Source organism: Trachinotus anak, unplaced genomic scaffold, assembly GCF_046630095.1.
Source record: "Trachinotus anak isolate AG129_WGS33_773 ecotype Australia unplaced genomic scaffold, CSIRO_AGI_Tana_v1 ptg000007l, whole genome shotgun sequence".
Lineage (NCBI taxonomy): Eukaryota > Metazoa > Chordata > Actinopteri > Carangiformes > Carangidae > Trachinotus > Trachinotus anak.
The window spans coordinates 10,484,379-10,512,236 of record NW_027273858.1 but is presented as its reverse complement, the minus strand read 5'-3'; the positions used below and the strand labels follow the sequence as shown (position 1 = coordinate 10,512,236).

The following is a 27,858-nucleotide window of genomic DNA, read 5'->3' as shown; positions in this document are numbered from 1 at the left end:
CAAAAAAAAAAATCTTTCCCTAACCATAACCAAGTGCTGTAGATGCCTAAACACATCCATAAAAATGTCACCCGTACTTTTGTTGTTACAAGCAGATATTAGAGGAAAAGCAAATTCAATACATTGTCTGTGAAAGCTTTGCTGCAGTGTTTGATATTAACATGTTGCCACTTGGTAAATACATGAAGCGTTGCATTTATAGAAAATGTAATCTGGGCAGCATTACACTCCTTAAAAAACATTTATTATTAGTAAATAAGAGCAGTTTCTAGGAGACAGGGCTCTTAAATCAGTTTGGCTATTCAACTTCAGACAGTCTTCCAAAACAAGAAAAACAATAAATGCCTAAGTTTTGATTCTTAAACGTGCACTTTGTGAAGTTACATTGTTACTGGTGTATTTTCATCCTCCGTGTGTGTTTTTGCATGACATCCCACATAAATATGATTAAAACCAAAAGAAACTAAATAATTCACTGCTGCACTTTCAGCATCATTTAACCTGCTGAAACATCAGGATTAATAACTCAATCACTTATTTTTTCATTCATATCTTTACCCCTTCATAATGCAACTAGTGTTCACAGCTAACAGCTTTCTTGTTGTACACAGTATGGAGGTACATGTAAATCATACAAAGGCTGGAGGGATAACGCTTTGAAAGCAGCTCTGTTACTTGAGACAGCACAATGCTCGTAAAGTTACACCACATCTACTATCAATTACTATTGAATAGTAAACCATCAATTCATCAAACAGTTTCTGTGCTGATTATGATCGCACACAGTCCTGGCAGAGCTTTATCCCTGCTTTTTTCCTTATATCTGACACTGTCCTGTGACCATCATAAAAGCTTTTTTCTGCTGATTATGGATGTAGCTGCAGCCTGTAATTTGACTCGTGGCATAATCACTTAGGGTGAGACAGTGTATATCAGGGTGAGGGCAAATGTGGGTGCTGTTGCTGCCTCCCTTCACCACTCTGTCACCCAGGGATGATCTCGGTTTGAGTGGGGATTTTCCCCTCCCTCAACACCACATCCCTCATCTTCTCACTCATAAATCTCCCTGCTCCACTCACCTCAAGGTGCCCTTGGCTTTTGGCTCTGTCAACTTGTTTGTTGTCTCTCTGTCAAATAAAAATGGCTAACAGAAACTTTTAGGCAGCAGGGAGTGGATGTCACAGTGTCTTTCAGGCCTTTTTGTAATTAGCCGGGAGTCATCATGAATCTCAGACTTCTGATTCATATGAATGTGGACACTGTGAGAAAATGGGGCCGACCTTGAAAAGTGTTAGGATTTCTTTAACTAATCAATTAGTTGATTTAATTGAAAAAAAAATATCCAGCTCTATTATTCTTCCTCATTAATTCAGGCATCTCAGGCAATATGTTGCATATTAAAGACAAAAGTGTATTTATGATTACTATTGTCTGTCAGTTTCAAGTAATGACTAATAGCTCATTCACCATAAAAAAACAACTATTGAGCAAAGAATCTCTTTGTGTGGCAAGACAATAATGACCGATTAGTCTCAGCTACTAGGGGGAAGGCATTAAGAAAATTCAAGGATTGTTCTCTTCCTTTTTTCTGCCACCTACATTTCTCCTCCCACATTTGCTCTGTATTATATCCCTTAATGCCTTTCCTTAACACCTTTGCTGCTGTCATTCTTTTCAATAATAATCCTCTCTTCCATCTGCCATCCTTTCATGTGTTCATGTTCTCCGCCTTATCTTGTGTCATCTGACTCTGACTCCGCTGAGACTACATGTGCATGTAAATCCTTCAGCGCACCTCATGTATGTCTATCGATCCTGGCGTGAGTGGAGACCAGCACGCCCAGCAGTTTAACTAATTGTAATGAAAGGTCAAACTTCAATCTAAAGCACAGCAGACAGATGCACGCCGTCTATACCTTCAAATCCCTCCGTCAATAAATCCACGTCAGACAAATGCATGTACGCACAAACATGCTCAGATGTGTTTGTGTGTGTGTGTGTGTGTGTGTGTGTGTGTGTGTGTGTGTGTGTGTGTGAGTGAGTGAGGTGTGGATTAGTTAATATGCCCGTGCACACTTCTGCCATGTGACATCATCCTGCCAGTTCTTTTCTCACACTATTTCTGTCTCTCTGCCCGTCTCCCTCTCTTTCCCTCTCTTCCCATCTGCACATCCATTCTGACCCACAATTGTTTGTCTATTTTTGGGATTGTCTGATTAGGGGCCAGATGTGCAGACTGAGTCTGGCTACAGCAGAAGCCTGTGGAGTCGGGGAGTAGTGGAGTGACAGCGGGAAGGGGTTTTTAATCTGCTCGCCAGGAGGCTGTAATCAGGCTGTGGGAGCATGAGAACGGAGGGGGCCACTCTTGGTTAGACTGGACCCTGTGCTGCCTGGTATCTGTACCAACCGGCCCATCCTGGAGCTCAGTATGTGACCGTGCTGATCTGTTCACTGGGAGTGTGATTGCAACCTTTGCCCTTTTTTCGGTGTGGTTAACCTCACAGAGAGACAAGATAGGCAGCAGTAGGGGGGGGAGTCTGAAGAACAGGAGGGAGAGCCTCTGCAAGGGATTACACATCAGTAGAGTAATCCCCCTCTCTCTTCTATTATCAGCCACTAATGATTTACAAGATGCTGCAGGAATTCATTTCCACCAATTTCAGTTCTTCATCACTGCTACAATCACTGCTGCTGCTTTGTTCACCCCACCCCACCCCCCCTTTTTTCCCCCCTTTCTCCACAGCCTATTTCTCATTTTCTTTCTGTTTTATAACAGTGTATTCTCCCCCACTTGTGACCCTTAAAAATAAATACATACACACAATTACATGAGCCCCATAGAGAGACACACATGCCTAACAATTTGTAAGGGGAGAGGGAGAGCTAGGGAGAGAGACCGAGAAAGAGGCAGTGATTGCATTCCTGTGCCAAACATTGTCACGCTGCAAGAAGAAGCACACAGCACTGTCTGCCTCTACATTGATTTAGCCATTTTTTCCTCTAAAGTAAAGGAATGGCTAAATGTCTATATGTAAGGGGGTTGAGGCTGCAAGATTTTGGTTGTTCATAAAAGAAAACTCACAGATTCTCAAGTATTGTTTTGTTTTGAGTTGTCTGAATTCTTGAATTGTTTGCTGCTTTGATCCTTACTGGTTTGTAACTGTGTCAGATTTGTTGTCTTGGGGAAGTGCAGTGGCATGAGATCAAAGCTGCAACAATCCCTTCACCATAAAGAAAAACCAATTATTGTTAGATTCAGAAGCTTGGTTTCTATTTGGAATTGCGTCTTGCAGTTCAAGTGCATAAAGGAGTAAAGGTCTTGACAAGAATGAGTTTAATCGTACATAAACAGGAATAAATCCACAGATATTATTGCAACCTTAAACTTATGTTCACATGTGTACTTACTATGTTAACATTTTTTTTTTAATTTAAAATCATCAGCTAAAGTGGATTTCTCTTTTACACATGTAAGACATTTCTCCCTGAATATTCAGCCTGTCTGCTTTCACAGTCACTGTTGTTAGATGCAAATGATTGGTCCACTACATTATATACTAATGTTACATTAAACAAAGCGGTAAAGTACTACATGTCAAAAAGTAAGCTGAGCCTTATATTTCAAATTAGGTAGACAAAAAGGTACACAAGGTCGTATGTGTCTAAAATGTCTGCAGTGACTTTAAAAATACAACTGCAAAAATAGTGTGCCCTGTTTGTTTCCTACACTGCCTGAGACCATTTCCATATAAAAAAAAAAAGGAAATTGAATGCTGCCAAATTGCAGAAAAGGTATTTATCCTGTGTTGTCACAGCAACAGTCAACATCATCTTACCTGAAGTCCTAACACTGTCATCTCTATAACGTCCAACTGGCTAAACCTACCACTCACAACTGAGCTGTTGACTGGTATTCATAAAGTTCAATTAACAACATGCTAATAAAGTCTATTTAAAAATAGATTTTTTTTAATTGCTGTTTAATTGTTGTAATTTAAATGTGTTAATTTTAACTTTAGTCATACCTCATTCCAGGCTGTGATAGCTATGGCCTGTAGTTACATTCTTTGCATGTTATGTGGCAACTGTTTTTTATATGTGCAGGCAGCCGTTTTCTCCTGTAGAAAGCAAAGTGGCTATAGCTTTAAAACTTTCTATATTTGGTTTAAAAAGCTGTGTCACAAAAACGAGTCATGCCTGTCATATTACTTGCATGCGGTAAATACTGCGTTTGTGAGGCTTATAATGTTTGGTGTTGTTGAGATATACTCTCAACACACTCTCCAAACACAGTATTTTGCAGGGTTTTGAAAGTATTTTTCCCTCCCTGTGTTAATTGATATGCACATCTAATACACATTTATTTATATAAAAACAAACATGTAACAACATTTATATTAAAAGAAAAAATCGAATCTACAAACAACAGGAATCACTCATCTAAATCTTCAAAGGCTTTTCAGACATGACAAAGAATTGACCTGTGGAGTGTATTCAGAACATCAATGGACCTTTACTGTTTAATGTGATTCACTGCTCTGACAGCCAACTCCTGTGGACAACTGGCCACAGCCCCATTACTACAACACAGACTGCTCATCTGTTTTGACCTGCTGTCTGCCTATGAGCAGCCATTACCTGGCAATCTGTGCCACTGGACAGCTGCCCTTTGTCTGTCTCAATGTCATTGCCCAGGCCCTACTGGACATGTCCCAGAATGCCCCTCTGCTCCACTAGACATAGATCCATGCAAAATAAACAGTCCAACTGGGAAATTAAAGCAGTGTCTCTGTTTGTTCTGTCTCCACTTCCACCCCAGGGATTAGTTATAACTCCAACCTCCAAACTTTAAGTGTTTGAAATAAGATGCTGGTCAAGCCAGAGGTCAGCAGAATCCCTCCCTCAGGTGGACCACCGGCACTGTGGCTGAAAGAGAGCTTAAATGATCTCGTCCAGATTTCCCTCTCCTTTCCAGAAGAACTTTTCTACCAGACATCTCCTTATCATCACATAGAGCCTGGTATTTATATGAAAGGGTAGACACATTTATGATTGTATATAGACATATAGTTTGAGACGTTTTTATGATAAGAGGAACCTTGTGTCGAGTTGGCAGTTTGCCTGCATCTAAAGGATGAGAAATGAGTTCCTACTTTCCTCTCCGTTGCCTCTGCCTTCTCTAAAGAATCTTTCTCTCTCTGCCTCTCTCTTTTTTCACCCCCTCTCTGTTGACAGTTCTTAATGAGTGGCTGTCCACATCTAGAGAGGGCAAGTATGTTTTTCTGCAAATGTGAAAAATATTTGCATTTCTTAGTTATTTAAGTCAGATGCCTCTGATCCTTTGTAGGTTTGTTGCAAAGGTGTGACAGATTGGTTGGGACAGTGCAGGCCCCTGGACCACATTGCTTGTTAGGTTAGTTGTCCTTTTAAAATCTGTCTTTTTTTAAAATCACCACCCCCAGGTAGCAGGCTTTTGATTTATCGGTTGCTAAAAAGGTGCTTTTGCAGATGAAGGCACAGGAAAGCACAGGCTATTGAATCGAGTGGCAGGTAAAAATGCCTTTTGAAACGAAATGTCAGTGAGCAGAATTCATCTGGCCACTGCCTTGTTTCCCCAGTAATGTAGTAGTCAATGAGGCTGTCTGCATCTCACACCATCTAATTTGAAAGCACAATGTATAGAAAATGAAAGCTTTATTTTTCTCCATAGGAATACATGCATAGCCTTTGCAACAGTTGACAATTAAATTATTCCTACCACTGCATAAGCTGTTCACCATCTTGATTGAGTCATTTTCGCTATTCGTTTAAAAGGCAAATTGTATTTAACAGTCCTTAAGTATACAATTAAACAGTTGCAGAGAAAATTTAAACAAGAATTTTAATTAGTTGTGTGTTGTCTGATCACTTCTGCTCAGCTCTCAGTCCTTTTGTCAGAAGTTATGGTTTTGCGGGGGAGAATGTTGTTTTGTTCAGTCGCAAGCTTTTTACAAATTGATTTAAGCTCACTTGCATCTGTTTTCTTTTTCTCATTGATCCCTCTGTGCGACAAGCAGTTATCATTTCGTAATTCAAGTTTTACGGCTTCAAGTCAATATTGTGTGGCTGATTCATGAGAAAATCTCTTTCCGTGAGAGCAAATTACCCCGAGGTCAAAATTAGAAGATTTTGATTATCTTCGGATAAGGCCTCTGAAGTGTACAGTGCCCTGATTACCTATTAGTGATTGAATGCTGCTTGTTGATTCTCCTGTTTTCTTTCTTTCTAACTCCCTGGCTCCACCACCACCCAGTAATCATTTCATTTGGTACAGAGAGATTTACTGAACAAAAGCCTGTGGAGTATCTGCTGAAAATTTGTCTAAAGTTTAATCAAATTATTGTACAAGCAAACCAGTTTCTCCTCAACCATTTTGCTTGTGACTTGCTGAACCTCTGTAATCTTATAGGTGCTTAAATATTCCAAACATCATGGAGAGAAACCCCAGTTAAGTCTGCTCCTTGGTCAGTATTTTATTTTCAGTCCGTGGTACATGTGCACAATATTAATATGTAAATTTTACAACACATTAGAGCCTGACCCTGTTAAGAAGGAATTTACACTGCCATGTTACATGTTAGTTACTGTTGATATCTATGCTGACAGTATCAAGAAATGTATTGTAAAAAAATATATATATTTTTACACCATTGACATAACACTGTACAAGCGTACAAGGTTACAGAAGTATGTAGCAGAAGTATCACCACACAGAGAAGTTCTCAACCAGTGACTAGAAACAAAATGTGGTTTGAGCTGTCACAGCTAGAATTCTATATGAAGTGACGTCACATTTTCTTTGTCTCCCCTTGTCTTCATCTTTTCTACTATCCGTCCTTGATCAGGCTGGATATTGCTGACTGACCATTGTGTATTTTTTATGACTTCTGCGTATCACCACAGTACTGCTATACCAACCACAAACTCCGACAGGTAAAGATGCAGAGATGAAGTTGCAAAACTGTGGAACATTTCTTTCATCTACTGGCACAGGTTGTTAGCTTCCTCTTTTCCAATGGTATTGATTTATGTCAAGACCAAGGCCTACAGCTCTTTCTAATAAAACAAAAAAAAAACTTGCAACCAGAATATTTTCACACAAGAAATAAAGTTGACTCTATTCTTGAATCAGGTTACTGTTAAACACACACACACACACACGAGTGCAAGGCTGGTGAACAGTCTTGTTGAAAACGTACAGATCTCAGTAACTGAGCACCGCATGCTGCTGTGCACCCCTCTCCCTCAGCTGTGTGATCAACTATGTCTTTTATCTAACTCTCACTAGTCTGCTCTGTGCTGTTTTTGACTGGTTACCATTTGAAACAACTGCATCTATTTTCTTCTCGACTCTCCTCTGCAGTTTGAAACTAATTTTTCCATGCAACAAATTATATCTAGTTCTGCTACTATATTTCTCTTTCAAATGAAGTCAGCCTGCTTTTTGACCTCCTAAATCACGCATGTAGTTTTTCGAGGATTGATGATGTCAGAATGCTGGAGGATTGTATTAGTAGTTTTCCTTTCATATGTATTTGCTTTTATTTATCATCCAGCATTATTAGCTTGAGTGCTGCAGGAGGGGTGTAAGGGCCAGTGTATCTGGCACATTCTTGTATGAACCCAAAGAGCCACTGGGAAGTGAATTGCCAGGAAAAAATTTTATACTCATGTTACTCTGGAAACCTTTTGAAATGGAAGGAAAGCTTGATGTAGAACATCATTAGAAAATATTCCCCGCTGCTAAAAGGTGTGAATGTGGCAAGAGGTTCAGATCATTTCAGTTTTGACTGAACAGGCTTTGTTGCTTTGAGTTTGTGTGAGCATGCATTAGTATTCACATGCGTGTGTGTGTGTGCATCTTACCTCCCCAGTGCAATATATGTTTGTGCTCTGATCGCAATATAAGACTGTTAGCACTGCAAATGGGGGCTCTATTCTTTATCTCTGCTTGGTTCTGCCTTTTGTCTTCAAAGCAGACTCTTCACATTTTTCTCTTACTACTGCAACTAGCACTTAAAGCCACACATACACACACACATACACACACACATACACACACATACACACACACACACACACACACATACACACACACACACACTCGCCTGAACACACAAATGCAAAACTAACAAAACAGACCGTTTGTGATCCCTTAAAAAGCTTCTCACAATGAGCTTAGGTAACTTTTATTCCACACTCATGTGCACACTCTTTCTGCTTCACGTAGAGTATACTCTCTCAGAGCAGATTTGCATACTTATTTTGATGTTGCTTGTTGTTTATGTCTCCCGATTGTGAGGTGTGACCCACTTGCTCTGTTTGGTCGCTATTAAAGGAAACCCTCATCCTGCTATTTCTTCAGCAGATGGTTACAGGTTTTCTAATTGCTATAAAGTCGTGGAACTCTGAAAATGAACAGTGAGTACACCTTGAGGAATTAGCACTTGCTGATTTGTTCCTCAAGGATTTTAAATTAGAAAAGATTGTGTATGTTTAAACATGTTTTGTACCGAGAAAGGATTTTAATCTATGGAGCAACATAAGATCCTTGCATGGATGTAAATCTTATCTGTAGATGAAGTCCACAAAAAAAGGAGTCCAGATGATGACTATATTAAAAGTAACAAAAAGCTAAAAATGCTGTTAATGGTTTGCATGAAATATTACATATTGAAGCCTCAGGTTTTCATTGCTATTTAACCCGCAAATTATTGTGGGTATCTGCACTTTGGAAACAGCAATAATTAAAAACGCTGCAACATGGCATCCTAAGGTTTTTATCTCTAATTAATATGCACTTTTAAACCACCACATTAGTGAAGGCTCATGGGTATGCATATTTAATAAGAAAACTATCTACTGTTTTGCAACAGGTGCATAGTTGCACAACTTCAGTCAGGGAACAGAAGGTGGGTGTGAAACCCTAGAGCACTGACTGCTGACATGGTGTCATTGAGCATGTGTCTTTTTTTTCTGTCCCTCTCTGATTACATGTAACGTAAGAGGACACCACCTGACAGCAGGCTACCTGAGACTCAATATCTTACAAGATGGAGGCAGAGTGACTATTGAAAAGAAAAAAAAAAAAAGAGCTACGAAAATACGCTTAAAGATTTTAATATGGGTTGCAGTGCTTCTTCATCCTCTTTCTGCTTTTTTTTCCAGAACACAAGCTACTACTTAATTTACCAAAAGAAAGCGCTTTGGTTTTTGAATTGATTCATGTTTGTAATGCACCTCTCTACCTCTCTTGTGAAATAATATCAGCCGGCAGCAGCTGGCAGCAGGAAGGGATCTGCTGGCCATATTTGCAAAACCTGCGTGTGGTTCACTAACATCCATCATTTCTCTAGTGAAGGCTTTTACAGTATATTCTCCCTGAAACTGCGTCTCTTTTCTGCTATTTTCTAATATCTGCTCTTTTTTTTTTTATAATGATCTTTTTTCTCCTTTTCTAACATCAGAGCTGTTCGTCAACCAACTGTTTCATGCTTTTCTTCTCTTCCATGCTTCTGCTCTGCTTCCCTCTGGCTCCACTAACCCCTGACCCCTTCAGACTGGCAGTATGAGGGTAAGAGGGCAAACATCCATTGGTCTATTTTCCTTTTATTTTATTTCACTCCTATGTCTTTCACCGCTTACCTCTACCCCCTCTCTCTCTCTCTCTCTTCCCTGTTGAAAGACATTTAATGCTGAACTTTCCTCGCATCAGCTGCAGAGCGTGTTGCCTTGCAGTGTCTATTCCTCAACACTAGACATCTCCCTTCCTCCTGTCTCCTCCTCTCCACCCATCCTGCTGCCCCATCTGGTGCTGTCTGTCACACTGCCATTACCTGAGTCCCGTGTGCATGTACCATCTAGCTGATGTGACCTCCATCTGTGAAGCCGCTTTCGTCAATGCTCGGCTTATGGTGTTGCCTCATACTTTGACCATCCCGTTTGTCTGGTGTCAGCATCGTAGAGTCCATTCCTGTTGATGTTTGTGTGGTAGCAGGCGCTGATGTCACCTTCTATAAAAAGTCGTGTCAATGTGACAGCTTATGGCATGAAAGACAAACAACGAAGCAACACCCTGAGCTTTATTTCTTCAGACCAATGAAATATTTACTATGTCAGTGATTGTATGTCAGGTTTTTTTGTTTTTTTTTGTGATGTCGTTCCATTATTGCTGTTGGCGAGTCAGACAATACTGTGTATCAGTCTCTCATTCAAAATTCTATGTCAGTAAAAGTACAGAAGTATTAGCAGCCAAATAGACTTGAAGTTTCAGAAGTAAAATCACTCGTTCTGCTGGAAATGGGCTTGTGACTGATACATTATTATATATTGCTTTATTACACAAATTACTATTTTACTGATGAAGGGATTAATGTGCAAGGAAATGCGAAAAAAAAAAAAAAAACTAATGTATGCTACACACTCACTCACATTTGTCATTTTTGAATGTTTGTGTAATCTTTAGTATTTTGTGTGAAATAATGGATAATTTGAATACTTTGGGCCTCAACATCAATTTGTACCATAGACAGGGGGCCACAAGTAGACACTGCTTTGTTTGTACTAGTGTAATCTTTAACAATATTTTGCATCATCTAGCTTATACTTCAGTGCAGTGCATTTACCCAAAACTTTAACTATGAAAATAACATACTATAGTATTAGTATATCAACACATTTTAGCTTCAATACTAGATCTATTCGTAATTCTTGTATTTTAATCACCCTAATATGCAGTCATGTTCATAAGCTGCCATGAAGCACAATATACTATTAGGATTGTAAAATAAATTATTTAAATATGGCAAACAGCTTCTTTTCAGTTAATTTTCTTAATTTTTCTTTCCGTATGCAGAGTGTAAGCTGTCCCGGCCAGGCCCCCCTGCGACCATAGTGACCATTGACGAGGAGAGCCCCAACGGTACGTAACAAACAGTCTTCTTATCTCTGCTTCCACTTTATTCAGTATTCCAGGATGTCAAATGCCTCTGCACTCAAGTGGCGTAGATTACAGTGTTGGGTTTGTTTCTTACTACAGTGAGTGGTGCTTTGGTAATGCAATACATATTAATACTTCCCCTATTGGGACTGTTCAGTGATGTGGTGTGAGAGAGTACAGTCGCTCCGCTGATGGCACTTGGGGCAGGTTGGTAATAAGAGATGTTTTGGATTGTCATTTTGATTGTATTTTAAATTATAGATAAATAAATTCTAGTTGTTCTTCGTGTGTATATTTGTTCAGCTCTCCCAGGGTAAAGCAGAGGTGTGCGCGTGTGTGTGTGTGGGTCTGAGTGAGTGAATACAGATGGTGTTTGGCATACAGATGTGACATGGGGCTCCATTAATGAGTAGTCTGCTCCCTGCGCAGGTTGTCTTTACTGTGGTATTCCTGTGCTACAGCAGCAGGAATCACTGATGCATAGAGCAGACACGCAGCACTTTAGTGGGTCAGGTGAAACTATTCTGCTCCTCCTTTTCTTTTCCCTCCTCATCCTCCACTGCCTTCTCAATCACCTGCACCCACTTCTCGGCTCTCTGTAGTTTTCCTCTCTTTTCCTCCCTCACCCTCATGTCTCTTTGCTGTTAGTTTGCCATCTGCATTTTGTGGATGAGCGCGTGTGTACGTGCAGATGTGTGTGCGTTTGTGATGAGGCGGTTGCTGAGTGCTGCTTGGGGAGGAGCTATATGTACATTGAGGGAATGAGAAATATATTTCCCTAAATGGAACAGGTGTGTGTTTGTCTCACTCAGTTCTCCCTGCAGATATTAGTACTGCAGGTTAACAGAGTTTAATGAGCAGCTCTTACTGCAGATAGGATCTAGAGCCTGTTTATTCAGTCTGAATACTATGTCACAGATGCTCCACTTCCCTGCTACATGGGCTTTGGGCACTGCTTTGTGGGTGGTTGCGTGTCTTGCAAGAGGGAAATTGTCGTGTGCATATATGCATACACCTTATGTGCATAATTCAGTCCGAGTATGATTGGGTGGCTCCGTGTCAGATGAGGCCGCCATTCGTCAGTACAATAGCTTCCAATTCAGGCTGTCATACTGTCTCACCTACTCCTTCCTCTCTGTGTGTGCAGCTGTGATTTGAGGCTTTGATCGATTGCCGGGGGAATGTGTGAGATGGAGGTAACCAAGCCTGCATCCCAAGGCTTCCTTCTCCCCACATGTGCCGATGCTCTGTGTGTGAGGGATTTGCACTAATCTTCCTCATAAAGCGCTCATTTACCTGGGATATGGGCCTCTTCTGGCTCCACCATCCTTTTATTTATCTCTCCTCGATGAAACAGCCTAGGGCCCGTTCTCCCCGTAATGGAATGTAAAACAGGCAACCCGCGGTTATTGACCAAAGCAATTATCCTTCTAAATGTGTTTCATCTCTTTTCTTCTGTCACACAGAAACCATACAAATGGCACATAATAAGATTCCATCTTTTCTGAGCATTTGCCTTTACGTTTGTTCATGACAGTGAATGGGAAAACAAACAACATAATCACCCATCTGTCTGGCTTTGTTTGGTTGAGGTCAGATAAAATAGGCAAACAAATAAACATATAATCCTGTTTCCCTTTGCTACTCAGAAGAACACATTTCACATGAGTCAGAGACCCTGTTGAAGAGGTATGATAACACTTGCAAACTGTCAAAGTACTGTATTTTTTCGACAGCTGTTCATTTATTGATTGTCTGAGGTGGACTTTTGTTTGACTCGGTTAAAACAATAAACCTCGGCACAGACTGTGTAAAATAAGGCCATTTTCTTGGCTCCAGTGCTTTTTTTTCATTTCAGCTTGCTGTGTTTTATTCTTGGAGGTTTTCACTTTAGAAAAACGAATACTCACGAGGGGATAGCAACCCAGTTGCTCAAATGAAGCGTAACATGTTTAATTTATCCAAGCTGCTGCTTCTGCAGACCCACTGACAGGTGCCAGACACAACACATAAAGTCTCACTCGCTTGCAGAGAAGATCTCTATTGGGAAGCCAAAGCATGTTTTCCATAGGATCCTTTGCTTATTCAGCCTGTGAGCTAAACCCAAAAGCAGTTAATCAGATTGAGGAGATTTCTATCTCGCTGGGTAGAGAGAGCTGGATATGTGGAGAGTGGAAAGCAGCGGGGAGAGAAGAGAGAGTGTATTTTCTCATTGACAGAAAGCTTCCTACAACAGCAGTGGGAAATCAGTGTGTCCATAAATGAGGATGCAGTCTCATAGCTTTTATCTTGTCTCTGCAAATTCATGATTTGTATCAACTGTTGCCTGAAGCGTGTGAGGATCCTCTCAGCCCTCTGCATATTCAGCAACAGCAGCAATAGGAAATCAGGAACAAGTGTTGCTGAGGGGTTTTATTAAAGAGAAATCAGGTGTGGTGTGGTGTGTGGTGTATCTGCCAACGTAGCTTCACTCTAAATCAATGCATTTTGAGGAAGCCCCACTTGAATGAGGCCATTAAAGTAAGAATCTTAAATAGGATGATGACAATGATGCAAGTAACTGTATAAGTTACTAAAATGAATGCTTGACCTGAAATATTAACCCCTGGATACAGGAGAAGAAGAATGCAGGTCCTTTGGGTTATTGCACTGATGCTTTTGCTCGTTATCTCTCAGAGCAGGAGTTAGGTGTAGCTATGGTCCAGTGTTTCTCTTTAGATGAGCCTGGATATATATTTTCATCCATTTGGGATTTGAATTGATTTAAAAAACTGCTGAATGTTGAATTTCTTTCCGGGGAAGAGTGTGTTCATTGTAGGCTCTGGTCTGGGCAGTGCTCCAGTTTCAACCTATAGCTGCTTACTTAATGTAATTGTTATGACTGTCCTCACTAGTCTTAAAGCTATGCAAAAGAAAAGTTGATGATAAAATGTAATGTTCGCAGAGCAAGCTGTTAATATTATTACTTGTGGTGACGGTGTAAAATGAGTCCCAGTATCAGCTTGTATGACTCTCTCCACAGCCATTTATTATTTGATGGTAATTTAAGTTTCATTGCAATTTACATGGGGTCTATATTTTATTTTTGTTTCTACAGATATTTAATAATATTAATAAAAAAAAAACTAGTGATGAAAACTGAGACTGAGAGCCACTCTATCAATGGGCACTCCAACGCAAAGCACTCAGCACTCAGACCAATCATTCATGTGATGGGAATTGCACTCCTTTGGGAGAAAACTATGTCCTCGTCTCGCCTCTGCCTCTTCACACTCTGCTCTGAACTGCACCAAACTAAACCACACAAAACTGATCAGACAGAAAATAGAGTGACAACTTCTCCACAGTCTGTGTGAAGATGAACAAAGCGAGCCACTTAAAACTTCTGCAGTGTTTCAGCAGTTTTTCTCTGGTCTGTTGTCAACTTCTTGCTTTCACCATCTTGTTAGTATCCGAACCATCAGAATGCCTCCAAGCTTATCAATTCTTTTTATCAATGCCAGCATGCTTTTCTGACAGTTGTGTGTCGCAAAACAATGACGTCAAACTGATGCATCTACGCTGCTGGAAACTTGCAACAAGGAGTCATGGTGGAGAGGAGGAAACTGTCCAAAGCGTGACTTCATGTCATGAAGAAAGATGATGACAGAGCAAAAATGATCACTTCATGTAAGATGAAAAACAACATTTTGTCATGCAACAAGGGATTAAACCAAGCAGCATGTCTGTTACCGAGGGTGAATAATGACAATAATAACATTAGCACAGATTTCCTCTTTGACATAGGAAAACCTAAATTAGAGTTTCCTATTTATAGTCTCTAGATTAAGACCCAACCAGATAAAATTACGCAGTTTAATCTTTAGTAAATCTTAAAATCGAATGTCTCATTTCATGTACTTTAAATTAATCATTTTTGAACACACACCTGTCTGAGTTGCATACGCTGCAGTAACTGAGTAAGGACTAGAGGCTTCTCGGTGCGTAGCTGCCGAGCTAGCGTCCGCTGATAGCCCCCATGAAAGGCATTTAGGGAACATCGGTAAATTCAGTAAACCTGTGGGGAACACTGTAAATGAAAACAGCGGTGGACAACAGTGGACCTTTTGTACACCTGAGTCACTTCCATGCCTTCTTCCTACTCTGTTTCTAAGCAATCTACATTGGTAGACATTGGTAACCTGTGTGGGCTTACTTTTTTCCACACAGAATCAGGAATTTTGGTAAGGGAACTGATAAAGAATAAAACCAATTAGCGGAATCTACAATGGTATTGGTATCAATAATATTTGAATAATTCCCATCATACCTCAGTGCTTGTTGTTTTTAGACCCAAGACATGTGAACACAGAGCAGCCTTGACAGGACATTAAAGGTTTTGACAGAACTAAAATGATGGCAAAGAGAGAAAATATAGAGTGCCATTGATAAATACCATGAAGTCTGTTTAAAGGTCTCTCATCTCATCCAGGATGACTAGCTCTGAGTGGTGCAGGCTTTTCTCCTGAGAAAAATATCAGGTCCTATGTCTACTGGTTTGCCTCCAGCATTCAAAGGGCTTGGAGGCAGCCCTAGAAATTGTTAAATGTGTTAGCAGGTTTAAACAATTAATGAGATGAGGCAGCCTACGTGACTGTTTTTCTCAGCCACCATGGACTCATTAGTTTCTCTCCTTAAAGTTAATTCAATCCCTCACAGTTTCTCTCCATTGAGCTTGTCATTAGTTTGCCCATACTCTCTGAGGTTTCATTACTTTACCTTAATGTGTCGTATGTATTCTGTATCTGTGCCTCTTTCATTCTTCTTTTCTGTATTTCCAAATGCAACATCTTCATTTTTGTCTACCTGTAGAAAGCCCTAACCCTTAAAATATTGAAAGATTTATACCTAGAGAGATTGTCTCTATGAATTTATCACACTTGTATCGGACAGCAGATTTTAAATGAGGAATTAAACTTGAAAGACACATTTTGAGAGTGGAAATTGCACTAGATGAAAATTAAATGCATACTTTAAATTTAGGGCTAGTTTTCCTAATTAAAGCTGAGCTTGGTCAGATGCACCTGAGAAGTTGCATATAATTTTTGCTCCAATAGTTGCACATTTAGTTCAAGGTTAGCACAACAGTAACACCAGCACTCCAGTTAGACACCTCGCAAACATGTACTATAGCACTATGCCTTAGTGCGATGAATCTTCAAACACTAATAATCCTGAACTCCACTGGTTTCAAACAATAGTAGTTGTCAGCAGGGGACTAAATTGATGTATGGTGCTTTCAGTGTAGCCCTGTACAAACAGCAAGGGCATAATTTGTTACTCTTTTACCAAGTGGGGTGAAAAAAGCTTCATCCATGGCTGAAGAAGCATAGTGCCCCACCATTAGTTAACTCTTTAGCCTCCAAGGACACATATTTGCCTGGTGTGTAGTCGTTTGTTTGTCTATTTTAAGAAAATGTAGGCACTTCCAAGGCCAATAAAATATGAAAATGACAAATCAAACCTCTGTGAGTCAAATACAATCTATCCTCCCACACCAAATGAATTTACAGTTACAATTAGGCTGTAGTTTGTGGTATCTCAGTATAAAATAATGAATACACTCAACACAAAAACAAAAAACAAATATAGTTAGTAATGACTCTTTGCAGCCCCAGGACAGTGACTTTGGTTTGTGGTGCACTGCATCACATTCTTATTGTCAAGTCCATTTTCTCCAGATCACATTTAACTGGGCAGAAAGCACAAATAGTCTCATTCTGATGAGTAAAATGCTTATCACTACTCCTGCTTATTCATTACAAATAGATATATGCACTGTTCCTCTGTTGTACACTGTATCGGATACTTCAGAAAAATTGGGACAAAGTGATAAGACACTATGTTCATTTTCTGTAGATGACTTGTGCTCCATGTACTTCTGGCAGATATGACCAAAACCCATAGAGCTATGGACTGTCAGTGCCATGCTTCAGTTAGAGTCCAAACATCCCATTTGAGCTTCAACACAAACAGTGTAAATATCTAATCTATAAACACAACCCAAGAGCATAGATCAGTGTGACAAGTCTTTTTTCAGTCTGTCCCTTTTGTGAGTCTCATAAACTGCAGTTGGCTTACATATATGGACATTTTTAACCACTCAGTTTTTACACTGACACATCATGCAAAAACAATAACGCGTCAGATGTATTTGATATTTTACACGTCAGTGCTAATGTTCAGTGTTCAAATCCCTAATCCTGTGTAAACCCTAACAGGGACTGCATTTTATGTCATAGCTAGGGATGGCTTTTTTCAAACCGTAAAATCCATTAGCATAATAGCCATATTTTTCGGCAGTAGGCTATGTCTGAAATCTGTTTCAGTGCATTTGGTTTGGTGAGCAGGTTAAATGTTAAATGGCCTCAGTTAAAAAAGAAAAACATATTGAAAATGTATTTGATACTCTCACGAGGCTGGCTGTAATTTTGCTGATCAGGACTTTGATCATTTCTGTTCTGCTTAATAACTGCAACCCAGCAGGAGAGGAAACATCTGGTCAAAGTGGGCTGCAGTTACCCAGCTGTGAATCTGTTACTCAAACTAAACGAGCGCTGCTGTTTTGTGTGCATGTTTTTGTTTGTGTGAGACTGATTGCAGTTTGTGTGTGTGTGTTTGTGTGTGTGTGTGTGTGTGTGTGTGTGTGAAAGAGAGACAGAGAGAGAGAGACGCACATAAGAGGGGACACGTTGCACTTGTTTGTGAATTCCACTTTATTCTAATCAATTTTATGCAGATGTCTGATTTAGGATTTGAACACTCTGCCCACACACACACACACTCTCACACACACAGAGGTCTCTGTTCAATTCTGTGATCACATTCGGTTGTGATGATTGCTAGGTCATCAATATATAATTAGAGCCTATCTGAAAGGCTGGGATTAGTGCACAACACCTGCTCCTTGTGGATTAGAGAGCAAAACAGGAGGGCGGGACATACTGAGGCTCACTTATACACTACATACAGGACTCTGTAACTGCCTCAGTACAAAACCTCTATTTTGTGGGTTTGTGCCTAACAAGCCAACAGTTTTATATAACCTGATTTATGGTAAACTGTGTGCTTTCCAGATGCTGAAGTTCTTTGTTTATCAGATTTAAAGTGGCCTCCAACAACCTCTACTTCCTCATCTACATGACCCTGATTAGACTACTAGTCTTGTTAATGCTATTGTTTTTCTTTAGAAGTGGAGAACATATTTCAGTGTTTGATGTGCAAATAAAGACAGCAATTACGGTATATTGTGGAGATAAACGGTCCGCATAATTACTTCTGTTCCTGTTGTAAATCACTTTGTGCTTATCCTCATTATGCTATAGAAACAGGCCTTTCTTGTGTTACACTGCACAGTATAATTTTTTGCATGACCGGACTTGGATTCTGTGGGGTTTTAAATATCAATGAAAAATGTCTCAGAGGTGCAAATAATTTCTGATTCACATTGCTTAATCTCATTTAAAGTTTTTACTAATGCTAGATCAGAGAAAATAACATGTTAAGTTAATGGTCTGCACTATATTTACCCAAACAACTTTGTTTTTTCTCAACAGATTTCCTTTAACAGTCTTTATGAGAGCTGTCCTTGGTGTGAGCACACAAACCTCACTATGTTATTCAAGATGGTTTTCCGCAGAATACAGTAGGATTGTCAATTTAGGTTAATGGAGTAATCACAGACGTTTTTTTTTTTTCCTTTTAATTCACATCTCTCTAAGGGTATCCCCATTGTACATGAAGAGACTATAGAGCAGAATGAAAGTTGCTAGTTCTCCACACAGTGCTATGGCACAGAAGAGTGAGGAAATTACTGCAAATCATCAATAGTAACTAGTTGGACGTCTTCATGTGCAACACCACAACAAAACGGTGAAAGTAGTTGAAAGATTATGTAATGAGTGAGCTTTTTATACAGAGAATCTACCATGTACTGTAAATAACTCGCATGACGTTGAAAGAGTTCCACAAAGCTGCAGAGCAAACACTGTATTGATGGCATCATCAGTAGAGAGATCCTGGAGCTGCTCCACTGACACAGTGCCAAGTTTGTACACACCATAATAATGCTTTAGGCAGATTTAATGATCCTGGCATTTTCTGGCTCATAACTGTTGTCTCTGCAAGGAAACCTCCTTGAGTCTTTGGAGTTGCACACAGCTGACTGACAACAGAAGGGACCAAGGTCCTTGCTCTGTGGTGGCCCCTCATTTTGAAACATTCATTGTATATTGTACATTGTACTGTCGTTTGTGGAAATATATAGTTTGTATATGTTTGTGTGTATGCTTTCAAACATTTTCTTTTTTTAACCCCAGTTTAACCTGCTCTCAAGGCTCATGTCTTCTTTGAAATACAACTGGGAAATATTTCCATCATGTTTCAAAGAACATCTCAACCCTGCCTGTATTGTTGGACTTATTTATGTCCCCGTGTCCTGTTATTAAGAGATGGAGCATTCATCAGTTAATTTCCAGCACATTGTAATGGGATCATGGATTAGTTTAATCCTCACATTAGGCTGAACCGACATTAAAATGATTGGTCATTCATATTTTATGTTTCAATCTCATTTTGAAATGATACAAATTTGCAGGCAGAATATAGTGTTATTCAGTTATAAATATGATGCTCATTTTCATTTTGAGCTCACAGTACATCACAATTTACAACCTTCGTATGACAGACCGCTCTCCAATTTGCTTCTGATTCACTCATTCACACACACGCACTAAACTCTTAGTCCTGGTTTGTAACAGCTTAATTCTTGGAAATTAAATTGGCACAAATTTTTTTAAGATATATGTTCAAAACATAGGAAAATGTCATAATTGCCATTGGTTCTATGTTGAGACAGCACAGCAGGTACAAATCAAAGTGAAAAGATAAGCTTCTAGAAGATTGCAAGGTGCTTATTTCTACCTACAGTACAACACAGCTGTTTGCCAAGGCCATTCTTTTTTTTTTTTTTTTTTTTTATCTCTCTGCTGTTGTAAGGCATAGACACTAATCACACAATCACACAATTCTCATGTTAATCACAAATGGATGGAATGAAAAATCCTGCAGAGACAACAGTAAGAGTGACATATAGGCAGGCAGGTATAGCGATGCCTTCTGGTTGTAGGTGGCCATTTTCTTTATAACTGACTATGTCAACATGCACAAAAGAAGCCAGTTTGTTGGGAGAAATCAGGTTACAGCGGTAAATTGGACTTTGCATGCACTGCAGTAACCTCGTTAGTGTAAAACCCGGGGTTGGTCAGTAATGAGAATTCTCCCCCACTGTATGCTCTGTCATATTTTTGAATGGAATTCTCTAAGTGTATTAGTGATACTGTAAATGACTCCTCAGCTCGAAGAGATTTTGGACACATGCCACAATGGGAAAGCAGGCTCTGTGGTGCGACAGCACAGTTATTTCTTTCTTCAAACAAACAAACAAACACATCAAAAAAGCTAATGGCCAAAAAAGAATCAGAAATCAAGCTGTGTGTACCAGGTTTCTAATGAGGTCCTCAAGTTTTTGTATTTCATTATAAATTTGTTTTATTGTGGACGAATAGTTCTATTTTTAATAAGCTTTATATTGTTAAGAGCCTGTCTGACTAGCAAAGGCCTTAAGAGGCTTTGAACTGTTTACAGTGTTTTCATTCACTTTAGGTTCTCACACTGGACACAGGCAATGAAAAAGTATCAAGCAACTGTAGAGCTGAACAGGTAATTGAATTATTATCGAAACAGCAGTATGGCCAAGGGCAATATCCAAATTCGCAGAAGCTGTTCCCATAAAACAAAAAATGTGTCACGACACAACATAAATGAAGCATCGTGGTGCTACAGATATGGCCCAGCCTACAAATAATAATCTCCAGACATAAGCAAACATGATTTTCAACATGTTTGGTACAGACCTCAGAAAAAATAACAGACACACACACACACACACACACACACACACACACACACACACACACACACACACACACACACACACGTCTATGTGTGTGTGTATATATGTATATATTTCTTTTTTTTCCCCATGAAATTCAAAAATGTACCATCCCTACTAAAATCGTGACTCATATTTTTCATTTTTTTAACATCACTCAGCCCCGAGCGACTGCGAAGTATTCAGTCACCCCAGTTATCATGTGAAGAAGTAAACCTCATTCCTAGTTTTGTGTGGTTATTGCATACTATACCTCATGCTCTTGTAAAAATGTGTCACCGTAGCTATTTTTGTCCACATGGGAGAAGTGAGTATGATTCCAACAGAATCTTTAAGGTAGTGTATTCGTCTTAGAAAGTAAAAGTTCTTTATAAAATATTTATCCCATTTTATATTATAAACTGAGTGAATTTTAAAAGGCACAGTTATTCCAAAAGTCAAGGCCGTACTTGTTATTGTTCTCAAACTGCAGCCTGGCTATTGAATTTTAATGCTGTCAGTTTAGAATCAGTGCTGATGGCCTGATGTACTTTTCATCATCAGTTAGCTCTGTGTCATTCGTCTCTTTTTTAAAAAACACAATCTCCCACAGCAAAGCAGCCACTGCATCGCCGTCTGACAATGGCTGCTACTTTTGTCCATCATAGGAGGGATTTACATGAACAAAAAGACAATATAGGTCATAAATAACAATATGTTACATTTGTTAGTGCATTAGTTTAAGATCAAATTAGCTCAAGATTTTGTTATTTTTTTCTTGCCAGGTGTTGCCAACAAACTTTTGGGAGGCTGAAAATATTTGTTTAAAACCAACCAGCCTTAACAGAAGTGTAAACACAAATCTGTATGGGAACAGGTAGCTGGAGACATCATGGGCAACCAGCCCAAGAGGTTCCTTTTTCCAACCTTTTGAGCATGTTCATCATTTGTAAAACAACCTTGATCCTAAAGAGGTGTCAGGTGCTGCATTGCAAACTGCACACACATTATATTTAAGATTGTGTAATATTATGAGAGGATGTGGGCAGCAGTCAAAGAAGAAATCTCTGTGCTTTCACATGCATGCATTTATTAGTTCTTCAGTTATTCTTTGTCATCCAGGCTTGATTACTACATCAGACATTTCTTGTACAAAATGTCTGTGGCCTCCTTGCACTTGCTTTCAGTCAGTGGTGTAGTCTACTTTGTTTTTGTGGGTATGCTGTGGATTGGATCATCTTTTTTGATCCCCTCTGATTCTAGCACCATCATTAGGTCAAAACTTTAATTTGTCCAATACTGTAGTTTATGAGTAAACACCTGCAAATCTACCTACTGCAAAAATATTGAAATAGCAGATGTTAGCATGCTAACATGCTAAGCAGAGATGTTACACATGCAACACTACAGTCAATACGTGTGTTTCTCCTGTTTACCTAGCCATTGATGTTATAAGCTATTAAATACTTGCCAGTTGAGTTGTGAAATTCTGTATCGAAGTATTTAAGACCTCTGTGCAGGCATCTGATAAGCTCTGGTGAGGGTTTGGTTTGGAGAAGGTGCTTTCATTTACTGTGGTTCTGCTCTCTGGAACAAGCCACCTGCTGATTTGAGGTCCATCACAATCATTTCCACATTCAAAATCAAAACTTACAGTAATTAAGCCTCAGAGAATAGGTGTGTGTGTGTGTGTGTATGTGTATGTGTATGTGTATGTGTATGTGTATGTGTATGTGTATGTGTGTGTGTGTGTGTGTGTGTTGTACAGTTTTTTTTACTTCCGTACGCAGCGGGGGTTGTGTTGATATTTTGGGTTTTTTATTTTCGTGCATTTACTCACATTGAGTTTACTTGTTATAAAATGTGCTATATAAACATCATATGTGAAGTGTCTTTATCAGTGGTAATGCCCCCTAAATATACTAAAATTTATACAATGCTCAGATACAGTATTGAAAAAAATGTGTGGCTTAATACTGAGAACAGGAAGAGAGCTGCAGCAACTTGTGAGTTTGACATCACCATCGTATTGTACCATTGTCCTTTCAATTTGCAGTCAGGAAATGATGTTTGTATTTGAGCTATTTTAGGCAATCCACAGAGGCAAATTAACTGCTTGCCAAAGTGATGGGGAAAAGCTGATAGTTTCACCCAGGCTGAAATTAACCCAATTCTGAAGGATGATGGCAGGATGTTCATTTTATACCCGGCATTGACGAAATTATGCTCATCCCCTATATAAGCACAGCGTGTGCATACTTATGACTAACACCTCAGTGCAGTATGAAAAGGAAGTGAAAAAAAACTTTATATTTCTCCAGAGGAAGCGATAGCTGCACCACTGTTTCTTGAACTCTCTGTTTACTCAGTGAAACAGCTGCTGCTTTTCTCCTTTGTCTCTCTGAATCTAGTTTAGTCAGACAGATGTTTTTTTTCGTATCAAATTATATCAAAAGTAATTAGAGGTTATTAAGCATTTGGAGTGCTAAGATGGCAGCAATATTACATCCGTCCTCATTTGTTGGTGGCTGCAGTACACATATTTTAATTCTGGCGATGTATGCGGGACAGCGAGCCCCTTGACAGCTGGTGCATGTTTGTACTGTATGTGTTTATTGGAGTCTAAGTCTGAGTGAGAAGAGGAGCCAGTATGTGGGCACAGCAATCACAAATGACATATCTCAGAGAATAAGGCTTGTTTAGCGTAACTTAAAGTTCACAAGAACGTAAAACACTTCTGTGTGTGTTTTCTCACACAAATATCCTCTGTCAAAGCTTATAATTTAACTGCATTTTAAGTGAGCTCTCACTGCTATATTTCTCATGACTGCTGCTTGACCACCAGACACTGTGAGCACACAGACATTTTCAGTTTGAAAATGTCTCGGGTTTAGATCGTCCTCTTCCTCCTCCTCCTCGTAGTCATGTCAGGCACCATCGCACAGACAGCAGTGATGCACTGCACAGGCTCCACAATCATGACTGCACAAGACTTTGATGGAAAAAGGTGTAAGTTTGTGAATTTTGTTTTTGCTGCATCATTGTATACTTTCATTTTATTTGTATTGCTGAATGTGCCCTGTATGCTATGCAGCTATATATTTTTGCCTGTGGAGGGAGAAAGATTCTTGGATCCAAAAACACTTTTACACACATTAAAAGCTGCTGGCCAAAGCAGAAAATATGAAAGGCAGAAAAATAAAATAAATAATACACTGTTTTCTGCTTCCATCATAACCTAAATTGCTGCATTTATTTTCCATATACACATCTTCTCATTTGTTCTACTTTGTGAATGGTAACGAACACACTTGTGTTTTATTGGCATATATTTTATAAAATGCAAAAAGCTGTGAGCTGTAATAATGTATTCAGTGTAACATTGGTAAATGTATAAAATAATCATTGATTATCTGTTTTAAGATATGTATTCCTAGTATTTGCACTATATATCAAGGGTTAGCCAGATAGTTGAATGCAGTTACTTATATTAATCATCCTCTTCAGCAACATGGACAGCTGAGATTAGGCCACGATTTCCACAGTTAACTCATTAGAGTCTAGCCACCTGAATTGCAAAGGCTGATCTCCTTTGGTAGTTAGACTCTGGAGCATCCAAAACCTGAGCTTCAACAGGACCTCAGCCAGCAAGATGGCACATATGGAGTCTCTTCTGTGCTTTAAAAGTAATCAGTAAGATCTTAAATCCATTTCTAAAATTTATAAGTAACCACTGAAGTGATGCCAGGGTAGGGGTAATATGCTCTCGTTTTAGTGCCAGGAAGAAACTTTTTACTTTTTCCAGAGGACGGGAAATTCCAGTAATCCAGGCGGGACATTACAAAGACACAAATAACTCTACAGTCTCCAGGTTTCTTCTGTAGAGGACATCTTTTCACTTTTCACGAGTTAAAGGAAGCAATGTTAGACAGCTGCTTGTCGGTTCACTCATACTGAGATTGTTCAGATGGGGCTAGAGGGCTGCAGGTTAGAATCAGAGGGCTTGAGGGCATGAGGATCTGAAGATTTTTTCGGCATTAATCAGCAGCAGTAATTGATGTCCTAGAGACAGCTGTGGCCTCAGCAGATTTCTGCTTGGTCATACCTCAAGTAATTGTGTCATTCACACAAATGTGGAGGTAGATGTAATGAATTAGAACTAGATCCGAAAAAGGCAGTTTGAAATAACGGAACAGGAGTAGGGTGGTCCCTACAGAGGTGTCCTGAAATGACCTATGTAGTCACTCAAGCCCACACTGAAACTTTTCCAGAGTTAAGACTTTAACAGTAAAGCGCTGTTTTCGGTAAAGCCCATACAATGCTCAGCTCGTTATGTCTGCTCAGCAATATGATAAAAGAATATCATTCATTTATTGCCGTCAGGAGGAGAGTTTCAAAACAGTGAAAAGCTTTGAAAGACATTGGGTTGTCACATGTGAAAGCCAGCAGCTGATCTGCTACAATTTCCTCCAGAACATTTCTCCACAAAAGAAAACTGCAAGCGTTTTCAACAGAGCTTGATTCATTGCAACAGAGAGAACATTAAACACCTGTTAAAAGGACCCTTCATGCTTAATGAGTTATAATTGAAATTGTTGTGAATTTACATCCTGCAGCTTTCACAAGAGCTGTCTGCACGTCATAATTGTAGCTATTTTCTTACATAACATACCACATACCACAATTTCTACATCTACTCTCATTATTTTAAAAAACTCATATTTTTTTTGGGTTTCTGTCAAATTTAGGAATTTTCTTTCATTGACTGATTCTGTCCTTTAACTACCACAGTTGTTTGTCTGTAGTTTAAATTCATAGTCATGAGTTAACTGCTTGTTTTAAGCCTTCACTTTGCTGTAACACTCTGAACCAATTATGAATTAAGCTTGTTGAGTTTAAGCGCAGTATATTTCAAACAGGACCCTGTGCTAATAGCAATAAACCAACTAACTTTTTTTTCATACTCAATCTGGAGCCGTGTCAGAAATAAGCCTCCACACTTATCTGCTGCCATCATCTGCGGATGCCAACAATATTGATATTTGGGATAAAAGTGAGCCCTCTGTGTTGTCTCTGTGGAGTTAATCTACTGTGAAGCCCAGATCAGAGCCTTCTCTGACCAGAGATGACCCTGACTGAGTCACAGGCTACTAAAAAGAGAGTTATTCTACTTATTTAGTAAACATGGACATATACAGCATGGTAAAACTCTGGGCAGCACTTGTTTCTAAAGGTTTGACAGACTCTGGCAGACTCTTGACTGATGAGGACAACAACTTTTTTTGTGTGACTGAGATTGAGAGAGGGAAGTGGCCAGAACACAGGGAGTATTGGCTGTCAGAGCAGAAAAGCTGAAGTTCAATTAACTTGAGAAAGTAGGAGGCTCCCTGAGCCCTCCCTTGTAATATTATCAGTGGTGTAATTTACGACCTGAGAGTTTCAAAAAGATGTAGCCCACCATTCAAGTTACTGAGGCAGATATATTTATGAAAAGCTGTGTTTTAGATTAATGAACTAGCAACAGTGGGGGTGGGGGTCTTTTGACTTTTAAATTAAATTCTTAGAAGATCCATTTTTCAGATGGAGTTTAGCCCAAGTGAGACAGATAATTATAGGTCCTTGCGATCACAACACACAAATGCATCAAACCCTGACTGCTGCAAACATCATTAATAGTAGCATAAAAATGCAGGAGTGGTTGCTGTAATTATAATGCAAAAGCTTCCATCACACCTCCATCTGGGCTCATTCAGTATGTAAGAGTCTGAGTGACTCTGCAAAATGTATAAACCTGCTTTATGAAAGGAAAAAATACAAGATGTTATGGGCAGTGATTAAAAAGCCCATTAGAATACCACCACAGCTTGCTTTTAAGTCTCTCTACAGTTCATTATCTATATGGCTATACATGGTTACATAGCTTGAAACTAAACTCACTCTTTGGAGAAAATACAGTGCACTTTGAAGAATCACCAGGTTGTTTGACGCATAGTGTTAATTACACATGAAATATAAACCACTGCACACTGGTGCTGTAACTCTGAATGGCTGTAAGCTCTCTGTGCTCTGGACGACTGTCGCGTTGTTTTGTTCTATTTCTACTTCTGACTGTAAATGAATAACTTGCCTTATATTTGAAAAGGGGCATTGTCTGCGATTTGGTTACAAATGTGATCTGCCAATTACACAGCCAGTCACAAACTGAAGTGATGCCTGCACGTCATATAAAAGTACTAACAAGCACTAACAGTGAAATGCAAATTGGCCAATGAGTGTAAACACATTCTTTTCGCAGTATGTCTGTAAGGCACAGATTGCCTTCCTACATTACATGGGAATCCATCATTTTTATCCAACCCTAGTTAGCATAGGCTCTGGGTTTCATACAATATGTTTTCCTGGATCTAATAGATGATTGTTTTTTTTTTAAACTGTCACATGGATAACATTTGCCCTCCTGACATTCTCCTGATTGTAGCAGACTGGCCTTTATTTTCTGCTCATGTTGTTTACTGCAAAGATGTTTGAGATAAACAGTAAAGATGTTGTCTGTACTTATGGCAGTCAGAAGACAGTAATTATGTTACCAGTAGTGTTTATCTCTACCTTACAGTTGATTCATGGTGTCTCTGGATACAGTCCACCATTTGATACAAAAGTTATACAAAATAATTTTTAAAGATACAATATGCTGCGATTCAAAGCTCATTTGATTTGATACAATCACTTTTTTGCCAGTTTAAATGGGATTTGATTTTTTACAAAGATGATGCCGTCTGAATGTTGTTTACCGAGAGTTCTGGGTCACTCAGGTTCATCCTCTGAATTTGGTATTACCAACAATCCTGTGGGTGCATGTGACCGTAAATTAAACAGCACATGGCTTCCGTAACCAGGTGGAGGTGAGACC

At 39.3% G+C, this 27,858-nt stretch overlaps 1 protein-coding gene across 3 annotated transcripts in view; it reads left to right on the top strand.

Moving 5' to 3' along the window:
- The window catches only part of LOC139622812 (protocadherin-15-like), a 195,914-nt gene that overhangs the window by 61,141 nt on the left and 106,915 nt on the right, over positions 1 to 27,858 (top strand). For all 3 annotated transcript variants that reach the window (XM_071480421.1, XM_071480419.1, XM_071480420.1), the window contains one exon: positions 10,895 to 10,960. In XM_071480421.1, the coding sequence (XP_071336522.1) occupies positions 10,895 to 10,960 (66 nt within the window). The remainder of the gene's footprint in view (positions 1 to 10,894; positions 10,961 to 27,858) is intronic.